This window comes from Vicugna pacos, chromosome 12 (assembly GCF_048564905.1).
Source record: "Vicugna pacos chromosome 12, VicPac4, whole genome shotgun sequence".
Classification (NCBI taxonomy): domain Eukaryota; kingdom Metazoa; phylum Chordata; class Mammalia; order Artiodactyla; family Camelidae; genus Vicugna; species Vicugna pacos.
In genome coordinates, this window is record NC_132998.1 from 63775075 (window position 1) to 63788765 (window position 13691).

The 13691-nt window shown below is 59.5% G+C and overlaps 1 protein-coding gene across 1 annotated transcript in view; it reads right to left on the bottom strand.

Annotated features, from left to right (window-relative positions):
* Positions 1-13691, bottom strand: part of CELSR1 (cadherin EGF LAG seven-pass G-type receptor 1) — a 135494-nt gene that overhangs the window by 8096 nt on the left and 113707 nt on the right. The window contains exons 21-26 of the mRNA XM_031673561.2: positions 11882-12086; positions 10940-11107; positions 9206-9332; positions 7166-7366; positions 2160-2334; positions 30-142 (exon numbers count right to left, since the gene is read on the bottom strand). Of these exons, the coding sequence (XP_031529421.2) occupies positions 30-142; positions 2160-2334; positions 7166-7366; positions 9206-9332; positions 10940-11107; positions 11882-12086 (989 nt within the window). The remainder of the gene's footprint in view (positions 1-29; positions 143-2159; positions 2335-7165; positions 7367-9205; positions 9333-10939; positions 11108-11881; positions 12087-13691) is intronic.

The following is a 13691-nucleotide window of genomic DNA, read 5'->3' on the forward strand; positions in this document are numbered from 1 at the left end:
CCCAGGCTCTGGGGAACTCTGACACTCACAATTACAACTGTTCCGATGGGCCCTGCGAAGCTCCAGATCAGGGTGTCGTGAAGAGACAGCCAGCAGAAGTCTGGGTTTCCGTAGCCCTGGGGGTCCAGGCCCACCGCGAGTCCTGGACCACAAGGAGGGGAAGAGTGAGGGCCACCCCCCAGAGAGGACCCCTGCTGAAGGCCAGCCTGATGGAGGGGTGGCCACAACTGGGGCGTTCTTAGCCCCCAGGTAGGACCGGGGCCCCAGCATCACCCCCAGAGGAAAGAGTGAGGAGCCCAAGATAAGCAGCCGGGAAAAGACACGGAACCAGGTCCTCTCCCAGCAAAGGCCCCCTTGAGGCCAGCCACAGGCCCACCACGCCCACATGGCTGGGCAGCCATGAGCTGCTGATGGATTCACCCCAGAGGCAGGAGCCCACTGAGCCAGAGCTGCTGAGGGGACCAGAGAGATGGAGGGTGGGGATGGAACCTGGCAGAACCAGCCACAAAGCACGACGGGGACGCCCTGCTGGCTGGGCCACCACGACTGAGCCCAGGTGCAGGGGAGGAGCGCCTTGAGAACATACACCTGCCGCATGCACACGCGTGCACAGACCACACACACCAGACACACGCGCACCCCAGAAACTGCTCTCCACTGCAAGGTGCCATGCAAATGAGGAGTCTCCTATATTATCTAAGCCCCAGCCACGGTTTCCAACCTTGGGACAGGCTAGAGGGGGACCTGTCCTTGCAGAAATGTCAAGGTGGAGTTTGGGGCGACTCCTCCAACACTGACCTTGTTTAGGACAGAGGAGCTGCCCACTCCTCCCTGTGGCCTCTCCCGATCTGGTCTGGATTGTTCCACAGCCCCTACTCCCTTGCTTAAATCCTAAAAAGATCAGGTCTCCCTACCGACTGCTCAAAACCCTGCAATGACTTCCCACTGTCCTCAGGAGACGGACATGGCTATTTCTGTGGCCTTCTAGCCTTTCGTGACATGGTCACAGCCACACTCCAGCCCACATGGCACCCCCACCCCTCACTCCACCCTGGCCCAGTCTCACTCCAGTCAGGTCTCCACACACACTCCCCACCAAGGCAGCCTGGTTCCTAGTAGCCATCAGCGCAAATGGTGCTTCCTCCAGGAAGCCTTCCTGACCTGAACCCACCCATGACGGCAGGTCTCACCCCCCCTCCTTCAGCGCCGAGCCCACCCTTCAGGGCAGGGTCTGTGGATGAGCCAAGAGTTAAGTTTGTCATTACTTAATGCCTGTCTTCCAGCAGGGGCGACTCCCGAAGAGCACAGGCTTTGTCGTCTCACTTGGACTCTGACTCTGGGCCTAGAACCTCTGTGGAGGCACAGAAGAGCCCTCCATGGGTGAATGAATGAGCAAGCGTGTGCACACACACACCTGTGAGCCTCAGCTCTCCAGAAGCCGAGATGAGGGCCAGGGAACGCGCATGGGGAAATGGCCCGAGAGGACCTGCCACCAGTCCCCTGGGTCCTAGAGGCCCAGCTGGGACAGGCCCCATGACCTGAGACCAGGGCTGCCCCCACATGGCGTCTGGAGGAGAACTGCTCTGTCCAGCGCCATCTGGAGAGGCTGCCCGAGGGACCACAAGGTGGGAATGGAACGGGGGCTCCCCAACACACACACATGGGTGTGCATGGGCAGAGAAAGGCCAAGGGCACCTGGGACATTGGGGGAGGACAAAGGAGGTGGCAAGAGAGCCCGCCTGGCAGGGCAGCCGCACCCAGCAGTGCCTCATCCCAGCCGAGGTTCCAGGAATCATTTTAGGCTCTTTTGCAAGAGGTGTTCATTCCACCCCCCTCACAAAGTGGGCAGACACGGGAGTTTTTGTATGTTAGGTGTCACAGACAGAGCCTGAACAGACTTGCACCCATTCCTCCTGGACCCCACACCCGACAGGAGACACACCCCTCAGCGGGCACTGAGTGGCCACACTTGTGTGTGCAGATGCCCCGCCTCTGCCGGGGGCCGGTCGAGCTGGGGACATGAGAGAGAGGGGGCCAGAGCGCCCGGGGCTATTGGTTTATCTGACGTGGGTTCCCGTCAGCAGTGGCACCTGGGTCCCCCGCGTGGTGGTCGGTCCCCATCCCAGCTCACCCGGCAGGGCTGCTCCACGCGTCCTCACCTGTGACAATGGCTGGGATGCCCCAGCCCACGACGTAGTAGAACCTCATGGGCCCTGCGTCGATGTTGCGCACCTCGGTCAGCATGCGGTAGACGTGCAGGCTCTCCACGAAGGTCCAGGCGAAGGTGCTCATGTAGACGTAGTGCAGGAGGATGGCGATCACCGTGCACAGGAACTGCGGAGAGAGGAGGCCGCTCAGCGCCGGCCCCAGCGGGACCACGGCCCCGCACCTCGGACTCAGGGCCAGGTGGCATGGGGTGGGGTCGCCAAATCAGGCCACTTTGCAAACTGGAGGGCACACAGGTCTGAGAAAGCTAGAGGGGGACCTGGTTCTTTACTATTCATTCACCAAGAAGTGGCTGAGGGCCGATAGTCCCAGCATCTTGGACTCCTGATATGGAAAAGAGGACAGGGAGTGAGGCGCCCAGGGATCCCAGGGACCATGACTGAACACTACCCGGGGCATCGGGGTGGGCAGAGCCTCTGGGGTTTTCATTAGAGGCTGGAATATTGTATTTTCATGTCATGGCTCCAAATTTTTAAGTGCTTGCATTTCATTTAAAGTTAAAAAAAAATACGGAGGCAGCCTGCTCAGGCTGTAGCCCCAGACCATGACCGTGGCCTCTGCCCACCACGCAACCCTCATGTGGGTCTCCGAGGTCCAGCGGATGCGGCCAGCAGGAGGGAGGAGCCTCATGCTTGGAGACCTCGCTGTCGAGTAAGAGCGAGCTCCTCATGTCTGTGCTGATTTAACGGAGCCTCTGTCTCCTGCAGAGGGAAACAGGATGAGAGCGTTTGTTCTGTTTCTGTCCTTGGCTGGGTGGGGCTGTGTGTCTGACATGTGATGAGTGCTGGGAGGAGAAAGTCGACCTCCACAAGGCAGCTGAGAGCCAGCTTCCTGGCCTCTGGGGGCCTTGGTGACTCAGCCCTGAGTCCCTGAACACCGTAGGTGGGGCAAGGATGGGAGAAAGGCAGTGTTGGGGGGATGCTGGAGACACTGCGGGATCTGGGGAGTCCAGCCTGAGGCCGTCAGTGGCAAGTCCAGTCGGAGGCGCTCTGAAATGGACCTTCAGAGTTCTGCCTCGGCCCACAGTGGCCTCATCTGGTCCTCCTGAAAGGGGCAGGCTGCCCTGGCCAGGACTCACATGGCCCATCAGCTGGGACATGTGGGCAGGCTCCCCTCCAGGTCCTAGGAAGGAGGGCTGGCAGGGGAACAGAGGGGAGAGGGAAGAGAAAACCCCAGGCCAGACCCCCATCTGAGCGCCACCCTGAGATCTTCTGCCCAATCCTCGCTGCCATCCCATCAGCCCAGCCTCCCGGAGTCTCGGTGTCTGTGTCAAGGACACCCCCACTCCAACAGACACAAGAGCAGGGGACAGAGAGCCATCCCCGATGCACACGGAGGCCTCTTGCTCAGGCGCCAGGTGGCGTCCCTACGGGAGCTCCCCAGAGCCCAGGCGCGCTGGGAACACAAGGGCCACCTGGCGCCAAGTCCACCTGGATGGGCCATGTTCTCTCCAGAAACAAAAGCCAGAGCTGTGGGAGGGAACCGCTGTAGGCAGTACAAAGCAGGGTCCCAAGCAGATGAAAAAGCAGAATCCTAGGTTATGACGGGAGACATGCCCTCTCCCTCAGACACTGGAAACGGTCAGGAAGCGGGGGCCCGTCTTTGTGATGGGCAGAGGGCAAACCCGGGCTGGGTGAACCCCTCACCAGCCCCCACGACCCCGTACAAAGCTAGGCTGGCTTAGCAAGGGGAAGAACGGGGAGGCTGGGTTGCTGCCTTAAATAATGTGAAGAGTAAGCCCACAAAACCACCTCCGGGGGAAAGTGTTAGAAACCAACATGTGAAGATTCGAAGGGGCCGAACATGCAGGGACTTCTGCACTGAACAGACCACCTTTTCCAGAAACAGAACAAAGACAAACGCTAACGCGCAATCAGTCATTTCAACCTGCCAGTAATCTGGGAGATGAAAAACCTGCCTAGAGATGGGATTGTGAGTTTACAGAAAACCCATCAAAACCAGGCGCAGTGCCAAGCCCAGAATTACGGGCACCGCATTCCTTCTCTTCTTCGTGCTCACCAGCGCGTGGAGGCTGCAGAGCTCTCCTTCCAGGCGGCGGCGGCAGCAGAGTCGGCGCCTGAAACCAGCGGACGGCCTCCCCGCGTTTCCCACGCGGGGTTCAGTTGCAAGGAGTGGCCTGTTGCGGGCTCTCCGTCCCCTCTGTTCCGACCACTCAAAGGCACCCTTGAAGGGTTTTGCAGCCAGTCAGGCAGCCCCCCGACCCCAAGCTCCCCTGGCTGATGCCGCGACAAGGACTTGTGCACAGGGACAGGTGCGCGGAACCTGCGGGGAGCAGAGGAGCGGCCAGGGCAGCAGCACGCCCGCCCCGGGAGCCAGAGGATCGCTCACGGGTCCGCCCTCTGCGCCAGGCCAGGCGCTCCCCTTGCCGAGGCTGGCAAGCCGCCAAGGTCATCATGAAGCCCCCTCAAGGTCGCCTGCCTAGATTCCCTGCCTCTCTAACTACCACCCTTCTCCCGAGGGGGTCTGAGGGGTCCCCGTTTGCACCAAGGGGAGGAAGAGCCTCAGCGTGCAAGGGCCAGACAGAAAGTGCCCTCTGGGTCTTTTTATTCCGTGCTCTCCTGGCCTGTCCGTTCCCACAAACACATCTCGTCACCTGGCGGCTGCCTCCCCAGGCTCAGCTCTGCACTTTCTCAGCCCCCAGGAAACAGGCGTATCCAGGCTCACCCGGACCCACTACCCTGAGTTTCCATTTCATGGTGGCGCGCCCTTCTGGAGACTCGAGGCACTGCCCACTCCTCCCGCCCTCCCCCTTTCACACCCACTCCCACCAGACTCCTGCCCTTCTCCTGCCGCGCGTTGTCCTGGCCTCAGCTCCAACCATAGGACCTAGGAAGATGCCATCCTGTCTGCCTCCGCCCTTCCTCCACCTTTCCCACCCATCTTCCCTGCTGCCAGGGTCCTGTTCCTAAGACGCACACCAGTCATGGTTCTCCACAGCACAATGCTGCACGCAAAACAGAGGTGGTGCTGCCTACTTGGCCAGCTCCACAGGCTCCGGATGATCAGATGTGATCCTGGCCCCTCCCACTGGATGGTGAGTGGACGGTCCTGTTCAGCCCGCCTCTGACCACCTGACATTCATGTACCGGCATCCACGTGCGTGTCTACAGGGCGGGCTCTGTGGGCAGAGGTGGGCGGCCTTCTAGGATCTGGGTATTTGGTAGATTTAATACACTGACAATCAATAGTCCTCACCGTGTGAGGAACAAAGAAATGACAGCAGTGTCCACAGCAGGAGCAGGTGGGTGTGGTGTTGGAACAGCCCACTGAGACGCTGAGGGCCCATCGCTCCCCATGGGAGAGATCAAGATTAGGCGAGACTCACCGTTGAACTTTCTGGAGTCACCACATAGGCACATGGGATGGTCCGCTGGCCTCTTGTCCCCCCAGGGCTAGTACGGTCACCAGTCAGTGGTGGACAAAGGAACTCACACACAGTGAACGGTCTACCCTGGGCACTCGGCCTTTCTGGCCCTGGCTCTCTCGCCTGGGAGAAGGCTGCTGCACCTCCCAGGGCCCCAGGGATATGTCAGTGAGCTAAAGTGTGCGTGTAAGTCCTCGGGCACAGAGCCAGCACCACCGCCCTCACCCCCATCAACTTGCTATGACCCTTGTATTTGGGAAAATCCCCGTGCAAAAATGGAAAATCGCTTGCTTGCTACCAGCCAGGGACCAAACCACAAATCTCCCTCCACCCTCTTGCCTTTCTTTTCCCCAGTGATCTCAGCAGGGCCGCCATCTCCCCCGCCAGAGCTGGTCCCTGCCCCATTTCCCAGCAACCTCGCCCCAGCCACCAGCCAGCCCCTCCTTCCTTCCCCTCGAATTATGAACCACGGGGCTGGGGTCCCGCACATCCTACAGAAGTGCCCCCATCCCCAGCCCGTCCTCTGGCTGCAGTCAGTACCTCAACCTCTCCTCCCGTGAAGCCAAGCTACTTCACAGCATCTCTCCCAAGGCCTCTCTGCAGTCATTTCTACCCACTCCTCTGTGAGCTACATTTTAAATATACTTTGTGGGGGATGAGCAGGACTGTAACTGACTATATACATCCAGCCCCAGTAACAGCCAGCTACCTTGCTAAACTGCAGTTATTTCTTACGTGTCCGTAGATTGGTTTGGCTTTTCTGTCAGGTCCATCGTATTGACTATGTAATCTAACCACCTAACGGTAACTTCCGTGAGCCTATGCAACACCCCATGAACCCCTGTGACTCCCCAGGAGCCCACACGACACTCATGAGCCCACAGGACCTGGCGTGGCTTGAGCAAGACACCCCGTGTTTAACCAGACAACATCAAAGCTCCCCCGTCTTCCTCTGGCCCACGATTCTCTCCCAGCAACCCTGTCTCGTCAGCCCTGGCTACCCACCAGCACCACCTGGCTGAGATCGGGGCCTGTCCTAGACTGCTCGCTCCTCCTCTGGGGTGCACCTGCGCTTTCACAGAAAGTGTGGCCATGACTCCTCAGAAAGGCAGGGCAGGGAGATCTTACCGGGCACAGACGTTTTCAGGCTCAAGGGACAGCTCGCAGGACTCTGGGGTCTCACAAATGACTTAATTATGAGGAAAGCCCTAGCACCTGGGTCAGGAAAGTAAGGGTGGAGGCCGATGAGGCCCCTGGCTCCGGTGCAGGGAGATTTCTGTGTGCTTGGCCTGGGTCCTCAGCTTCCCAGAGGCTCCCAGCTACACGCACCGGAGTCAAACAGCAGGGCATCCTGCTCCACCTGGCCCCTCCCTGCTTCAGCTTCGGAGGAAGGTTGGCCGGAGTGCGCGCCCACGGAGCCAAGTGGAGGATGAGGCCGGAGGAGGGGCCGGGCCACACCCAGAGGCGTGGCCGGAAGAGGGGCGGGGCCATGCAGGAGGCCTGGCCAGGGGGCGGGCCCACAACGGGAGGCGTGGCCAGAGGGGGGTTCCTCACCGGGTTTTCCGTCTGGTCAATTCCAATCACGAAGACCAGCTGGGAGAAGAAAAGCGCCACAATGAGGTTCTTGTGGATGCCGTGCAGGTTGGAGCGCAGCCTCCGCACCAGGGCCAGGAGCACGAAGGCCACCAGCAGGGCAGCCAGGGACAAGGCCACGGCCGCGTAGGTGACGATCTTCAGGGGCAGGACCTCTCCGTGCTGCGGGCGGGTAGGTTAAAGGCAGAGAACATCTAAGGGCCGGCTCTTATGGAGCTTTTGCACAATAAAGACACGTTAACATATGGATGATTGTGGACAGGAACCAGCGCGACCACCACGTGGCCCTCAGAGCGGCAAAAACCCAGAACAGAAACCCAATGAATAGTTTAGAGTGATAAACAAAAAGTTCCGGAGATGTTGGTGGTGACACTTGCAAAGACTGAACATACTTAATGCCCTTTAATGGTTGAGACGATGAATTTTATGTAACATGTGTTTTGCCACAACAATAAAATAAAAAACAGAAAACCTCACACCTAAATGCTGCTGTCCGGGAGAGGCTGAGCCTGTCCACCCAAATTCCGAGCTGAGAGACCTTCAAATAGACTCTCAGGTCACACAAAAGGCAGAGATGTCACAGCTGCCGGAAACCGCGGCTCTCCCCTGTGCTTTCGCGAAAGGTGACACTCGTCCAGGACCCAGTGCCCTGCAGAGTTTTGGCATTTGGGGAACAAGCAGCTCTGGTCCTCAGGTAACTTCTGGAAAGGACTGTTCTGAACTCACACAGAACTGTGAGCGGGGCTGCCTGGGGGACGTGGGGGTCAGGGCGTGCGGTGGGACGGGGGACCGAGTGCTCAGGGATCTCTCCCATACCCGGGTGTCCCTGGAGGCTATGTTTTGCTGCAAGAGTCCAAAGCCACAGCATCACCCACTCCCTCACGGCTTGGGGGGCTAATCAGAGGCCTCTGGCTTTGGGGCACCAGGGGCATGGGAGCCTTGGTTCCTACCCTGGTTTAATTTCTTCCCCCTGAATTTCCGCTTCCTTTGTCTGTGAGTCTGTTCCTGGCGCTGTCCGGCTTCCTGGACATGGGAGGACCCCCCAGTCCTGCCCCTCTATGGACAGAGACTTCTAATGATTAACCCCTTCCAGGCCGGGACCTGGGGCTACATGCTCAAAAGTGTCCCTGCCCCGGGGAGCTCTGCTGTCTCGGGTGCCCAAAGGCACGCCCTCTGCACTGGTCACCCTGACATCCGTTAGCAGTAACTTAATGTGGCAGAAACTTGGGCTACTGCCTAGTGGAGAGCACCCCCTGGGGTGGGGGGAGGTTGGGAAGAAGATGGCCTGGCTGCCCGTGACAAGTCCCAGGCTTGAAAATAGGGTGAGGTCCCCAGGCCCTGTCTGGCTCCTAGACACCAGCACACGCCTCCCCCCCCCCCAGCAGCAGATCCCACCCAGGCCGACCTCGCCCTGCACAGGGCCCCACCGCCCAGCCCATCCGAGGCCCTCCGAGGCCAGCTTGCGTTCCCAGGCGCTGAAGATGCTCGAGGTTAAACATTAGCCGCCCCGCTGCTCGGTGCCTCCTGACCAAGCCTCCCTCGTCCTACAGGCCAGCGGCGTGCGTGGCGCTGAAGGGAGGCGCTCCCTTAGCTCCTCCCAGCCATGTCTTTTCTTCCTTAAAATTTCAAGTGAGGAAGAAACTGCAGCAGCTAACAGACTGCTGAGAACCCCGCTCTGAGGTCAGGTGTAAACTCCAGGAGCTTCTTTTCAGTCTGAGGTTTGGAACAGCCGTCAGTTTTTAATTTACAACCTGCCCTCTCTGAAAACCCTCAGAAGGGGGTTTTGTTATGGAAATCAGAACAGATTCTGGCCAGTCCTCCTGCCACCCAGTTTTTCATTGTGGATTCAGTTTGTTCAGAGTGCTTGGAGGGAAAGACAGAGCTGGTCGAGGGGCAGGACTAGGGGATGGGCTGGTCTAGGGGATGGGCTAAGTTTCCAGAGGGAGGAGTTCCTGGACACAACTGCCAGGTGGGCAGGGGTGCCTGGGGGGCTGCGCCCACCTCGCGCCGGGAGACGTCCATCAGCACGGCTGAGCTGGTCGCGTGGCTGCACTGGCAGGTGACGTGGGTCCGGTTTCGGGACAGCAGCTCACAGCCCTTGGCCGACCACCCTCCAGTCCCACCGAGGCTGCAGAGAAGAGGGGTTGAGGCTGTTCCCTCCACGGCCTATGTCTCCCGGACTCTCCCACCCGTGCCAGGGGCCAACAGCATCCTCACTGGGCCCAAGGCAAGTGCCACTGTCACCACTGTGAGGACCACGGCCTGGCTGCTCCCCTGGGACCGTGTGAACCTCCTTTCTTCCCTTTTGAGGCTGGTGGGGCCCTCTCAGAAGCACCCTCTGAAGTTCACCTTTCAGGAGTCACCCAGCAGTAAAACTTAAATGGGATGTCAGAGGCCACCACACGCCTCTTTTGTTGGAGACATTAGTCAGTTGTTAAAATAGCCACTTTGTACTTTAGTCTCCTTTTCAGTCTGGATGATTTAAGAAGAAACACCTCACGTCCATCTGACACTTTCATCTTCGGATTGCACAATGTTTTATAGCCACTGCCTGGAAGCAGGGCCCAATTATTACCCCGCTTTCCTGATGGGAAGCCCCAAATGACAGGCTGCTACAGGTGTGTGTTGGCCTCAGACAGGGCCCTGCCCTCCCTGACGCTGGGAAAGGCAACGAACTTCCCTGATCCCTAGTTGACTCATCTGTAAAATGGGATGTGAGGGCTCACACATGACGGCCAAGAACCTGCAGACCTGGGTGGCAGGTGCCGCACAAAGCAGAGGGGGTTAATTAGAGCATGGGCTAATTGCCAGGATTCAATCCGGCGAGCACAAGAGACAGCGAGCCCGACGCAAGCCAGACAGACTCAACACTTCCCTGGTCGTGAAAGGGGGCCCCTCGTTCTCTCTTTTGTAAGCCAAGCGTCTATTACGCTCCAGGCATGATGCTGGTTGCTCATTAATTCGAATTCAGAAAATACAGAAGGAGGGAGAGTGATGCGTGGTGTCTGCTGAGCCAAACCTGCTTCCCAGTGTGAGCGCCCAGGACGGCGCCCGTGGCAGCGCCCGCTCAGTCGGGTGGCAACACAACTTGGGGGAATCTTCGTGCTGCTCGGGAGTGAACTCCCAAATGCATGAAACTCTGCCTTGGTTCACGCAGGGGTTGGGGAGTTGGGGGAGATGGGTGCTGGGGAGGCGGGCAAAGCCTCGCAGGGTAAAATGAGCCAGCAGCTGCCGTGCTGGTCTCCGGGGCGGGATGGCTGGGGTCAGGGACAGGACCACGCCTCCCAAGCTGGGATTTCCCTCCATCAGCAGAAGGACCCCTGGGCCCAGTCTCCGAGTCCTGCCTCCCACGTGTGTCCAGAACTAGCCCCTGCCGTGTTTGCTGGTGGACTGGGCGCTTGCGTGCGGCTGCGTCCCGGGAGTCCGTGCTGGGATCTGTGTGTGCCTGTGCATGTGTTTCTAGGTGTGTGTCCGTGTGCATTTGTGTACACACGTGCATGTTCATAACTGGGCGCAGGTGCAAACGTGCAAGTCTGTGTTTCCAGGTGTGCATGTAGGTGCATGTGTGTGTGTAACTATGTGCTTATCAAAGACTCTGACACCCCCAGGACACTCTGCCAGTGCAGCACTGGGGACCTGTGGGCGGGCACACCTGGCCTCAGCAAAGCCCTGGCCCCCCAGAAACACAGAACTATGGGGCCGGAGGTGGAGCCCCGGCCCCGGCGTCACCCTTACGTGATGGAGTGGTTCCAGAACACACAGACGGGCTTGGTGCGCTCCTCGGCCTCCAGGAGGGTGTGCTCCACCAGGACGGGCCGCTGCAGGGGGCTGGGCAGCGGGGCCCCCTCGCTGTACACCACCGCGCTCACCACCGGCGTGTTAATGACGGGCCGGTTAGGCAGTCTGCGGGGGAAAAGCCAGAGCACAGGGCAGCCCCGGGTGCTGGCGAGGACACGGGACAGGGGTCTCTCCGGGGGGGGCCGAGTGAAGGACACCAGCTCGGAGCGGCGGCCTCTGGAGAAGGTGCGGCTGGGGCGGCGGCGAGCTTGGTGAGGGCTCTGTCACTGATGGGCGAGCACAGGGACAAAGGTGGACTTGGGAAATTTAGAAACGAAGACAGGGTGTTGGGGCCCCTGACATATTAGCAACAGCAGAACACTGGGACTGTCGGAGACTTCTGATCAAAGGAAATGGGTGGAAGGATTACGGCTCAGTCACCAGGGAGGATGGATGAAGACCTCAGGCCAGGGCAGTATCTGGAAGGTGATGTTAAGGTTGAAAAAGTGAGGCCTCCGGGGCGCCGGCCCTGAGGCCCTTGGGCGGCTTTTGCTTCTCCAGCTGGTACTTACTGCGCTGCCTCAGGGCTGGGCCCACAGGGGTCGGAGGCAGCCGGGTGTGCGAGGAGGCCCTCCCAGGAGGAGTTACGCTGCTGAGCCCGGGGCCTGTGCTGGGGAGGGGCGCTCCTCGCAGAAACACCAGGAACGGTGCCTGTCTGGCAGACCCAGAACCTCTGTCCAAGGGACATCACACGGCAGAGATGCCTGGCCTTGGGCCAGGGTCACTATCTAGTGTCCTTATCCAGATGTTGCAGTGGTGGAGATTGTGACTCATGGAAGCTCAGAACCCTCTGGAAATCCCCTACTCCCCCACCCCCTGTGCTCCTGGAACCAGCCTTACCTGAGGCTGCGGCGGTCGGGGTCATAGTGCTCCGGCAGGAGCTGCCCCAGGGTCCGGTAGACGATGACCAGGGCGACAGCGAACTGGCCAGGCTCGTCGGGGTGCCTCTTCCGCCTCCTGAAAGGGGCCTCAGTCTGGGCGCTGGGCCGCGGGCGTGTCGTCTGTGGGGTGGCCTTGCGACCGGCTGGTCTCACCGTGGGGCCCTCTGCAAGGTGAGCATAGAGTGAGGATGGGGGCCGGACACCCGCTTTCTACCTGAGCCAGTGCCTCCTGAAATCAACAGATGCTCTGTGGAAAACAGGAGGCGGTTCCTTAAAAGGTCAAACACGGAGCCACGGTCTGCCCCTGCGACCCCACTTCTGGGTGAGTGCCCCGAGAACTGAAAGCAGGGAATGACAGACACTCGCACACCCACGTCCACGACAGCCAACAGGTGCAAGCAGCCCAGGTGCCCATCAACAGATGATGGACCAGCAAAATGTGGTCCGTCCACACAAGGGACTAGCATTCAGCTTTAGAAAGGACAGAAGTGCTGACACAGGCTGTACCGCGTCATGCTCAGCGAAAGAAGCCCGTCAAATACTGTGCGCTTCCACTTACAGGAGGGGCCTGGGACAGAACTCACGGACAGGAGAACGGCGGTACCGGAGGCTGGAGGGGAACTGTGGGGCGTGGGTACTTAATGGGTACAGCATTTCAGGTCTGCAGGGTGAGAAAGTCCTGGCGGTGGACGGTGGTGACGGTTGCCCAAGAACGCGAGTGTCCTTAATGCTGCTGAGCTGCATGCCCCAGCAGTGAGACGGGCACACTGCACGCTGGATGTCTTCCACCAGTTTTTAAACAGCAGCAGGTGTCACGTGACAACTGCCTGACGTCCGTGACCCAGTGCAGGGTCTCCACCCAGGGCAGCGCGGGGGGCACAGAGGAGGGACTACTAGAGTTCATGCGGGTTCATGTCCCTCACTTTTATTTTGGGTAACACGTGGGTGTGTTTTAAACTGTGCGTGCTCGAGGGGTACGAGAGGCCATGTGAGGAACTCATAAATAAATAAATGTATGCATTTTGGGGTGTACACACTTAAAATTTCTTGCCACTGATTGGAGAGTGCACCATGGATGCTGGAGGCCCTGGTTTAAACCCGAATGTCCCAGTCTGTGTGCCCCTCAGGGTTTGGCCCTCAGCCCTGTCCCACCAGCAGAGGACCACTTCCCTCCGCTCTCAGCTACCCTTGCAGGAGGTTCACAGCCACACTCACCCACATTTTCAATAACCCACAAAGTGCCCCTGGCCATGCCTCGACCAGGAGTCATCTCTGCAAACATCCAGACCCCCCGCCACCCAGCACACATACCCAGAGCACGGGCCCAGGGGGGCAGGCGGCCGCGCCCTGAAGGTGGCTTCTGGGAGGAGCGACACGGCTGGGGGGCTGGGGGGTCCAGGAGGGGAGCCTGTGGGGGGCTGGAGGGTGCAGTGGGGGAGGGTCTCCCCTCTGCCCCCGTGATGGGGACAATGCAGGCTGAAAGGCGAAGCTCAGAGCAGCTGACAGATCCCAGCCAAACCCCCTCTGACCAGCCAGGGTCTGCCCCGAGGCGGCCACCCACACTTCTCATATCCCCCAACCCTGCTCAGGGCCACGCTGGTCAGCAGCTGGTTAAAATCACTGGTTAGCCACACTCAGCCTGGTTAAAAGCACTGGTTAGCCACACCCAGGCTGGTCAGCAACACTGGCTGGCCACACTCAGGCTGGTTAACAGAAATGGCTAGCCACACTCGGGCTGGTCAGCAACACTGGTCAGCTACTCTCAGACT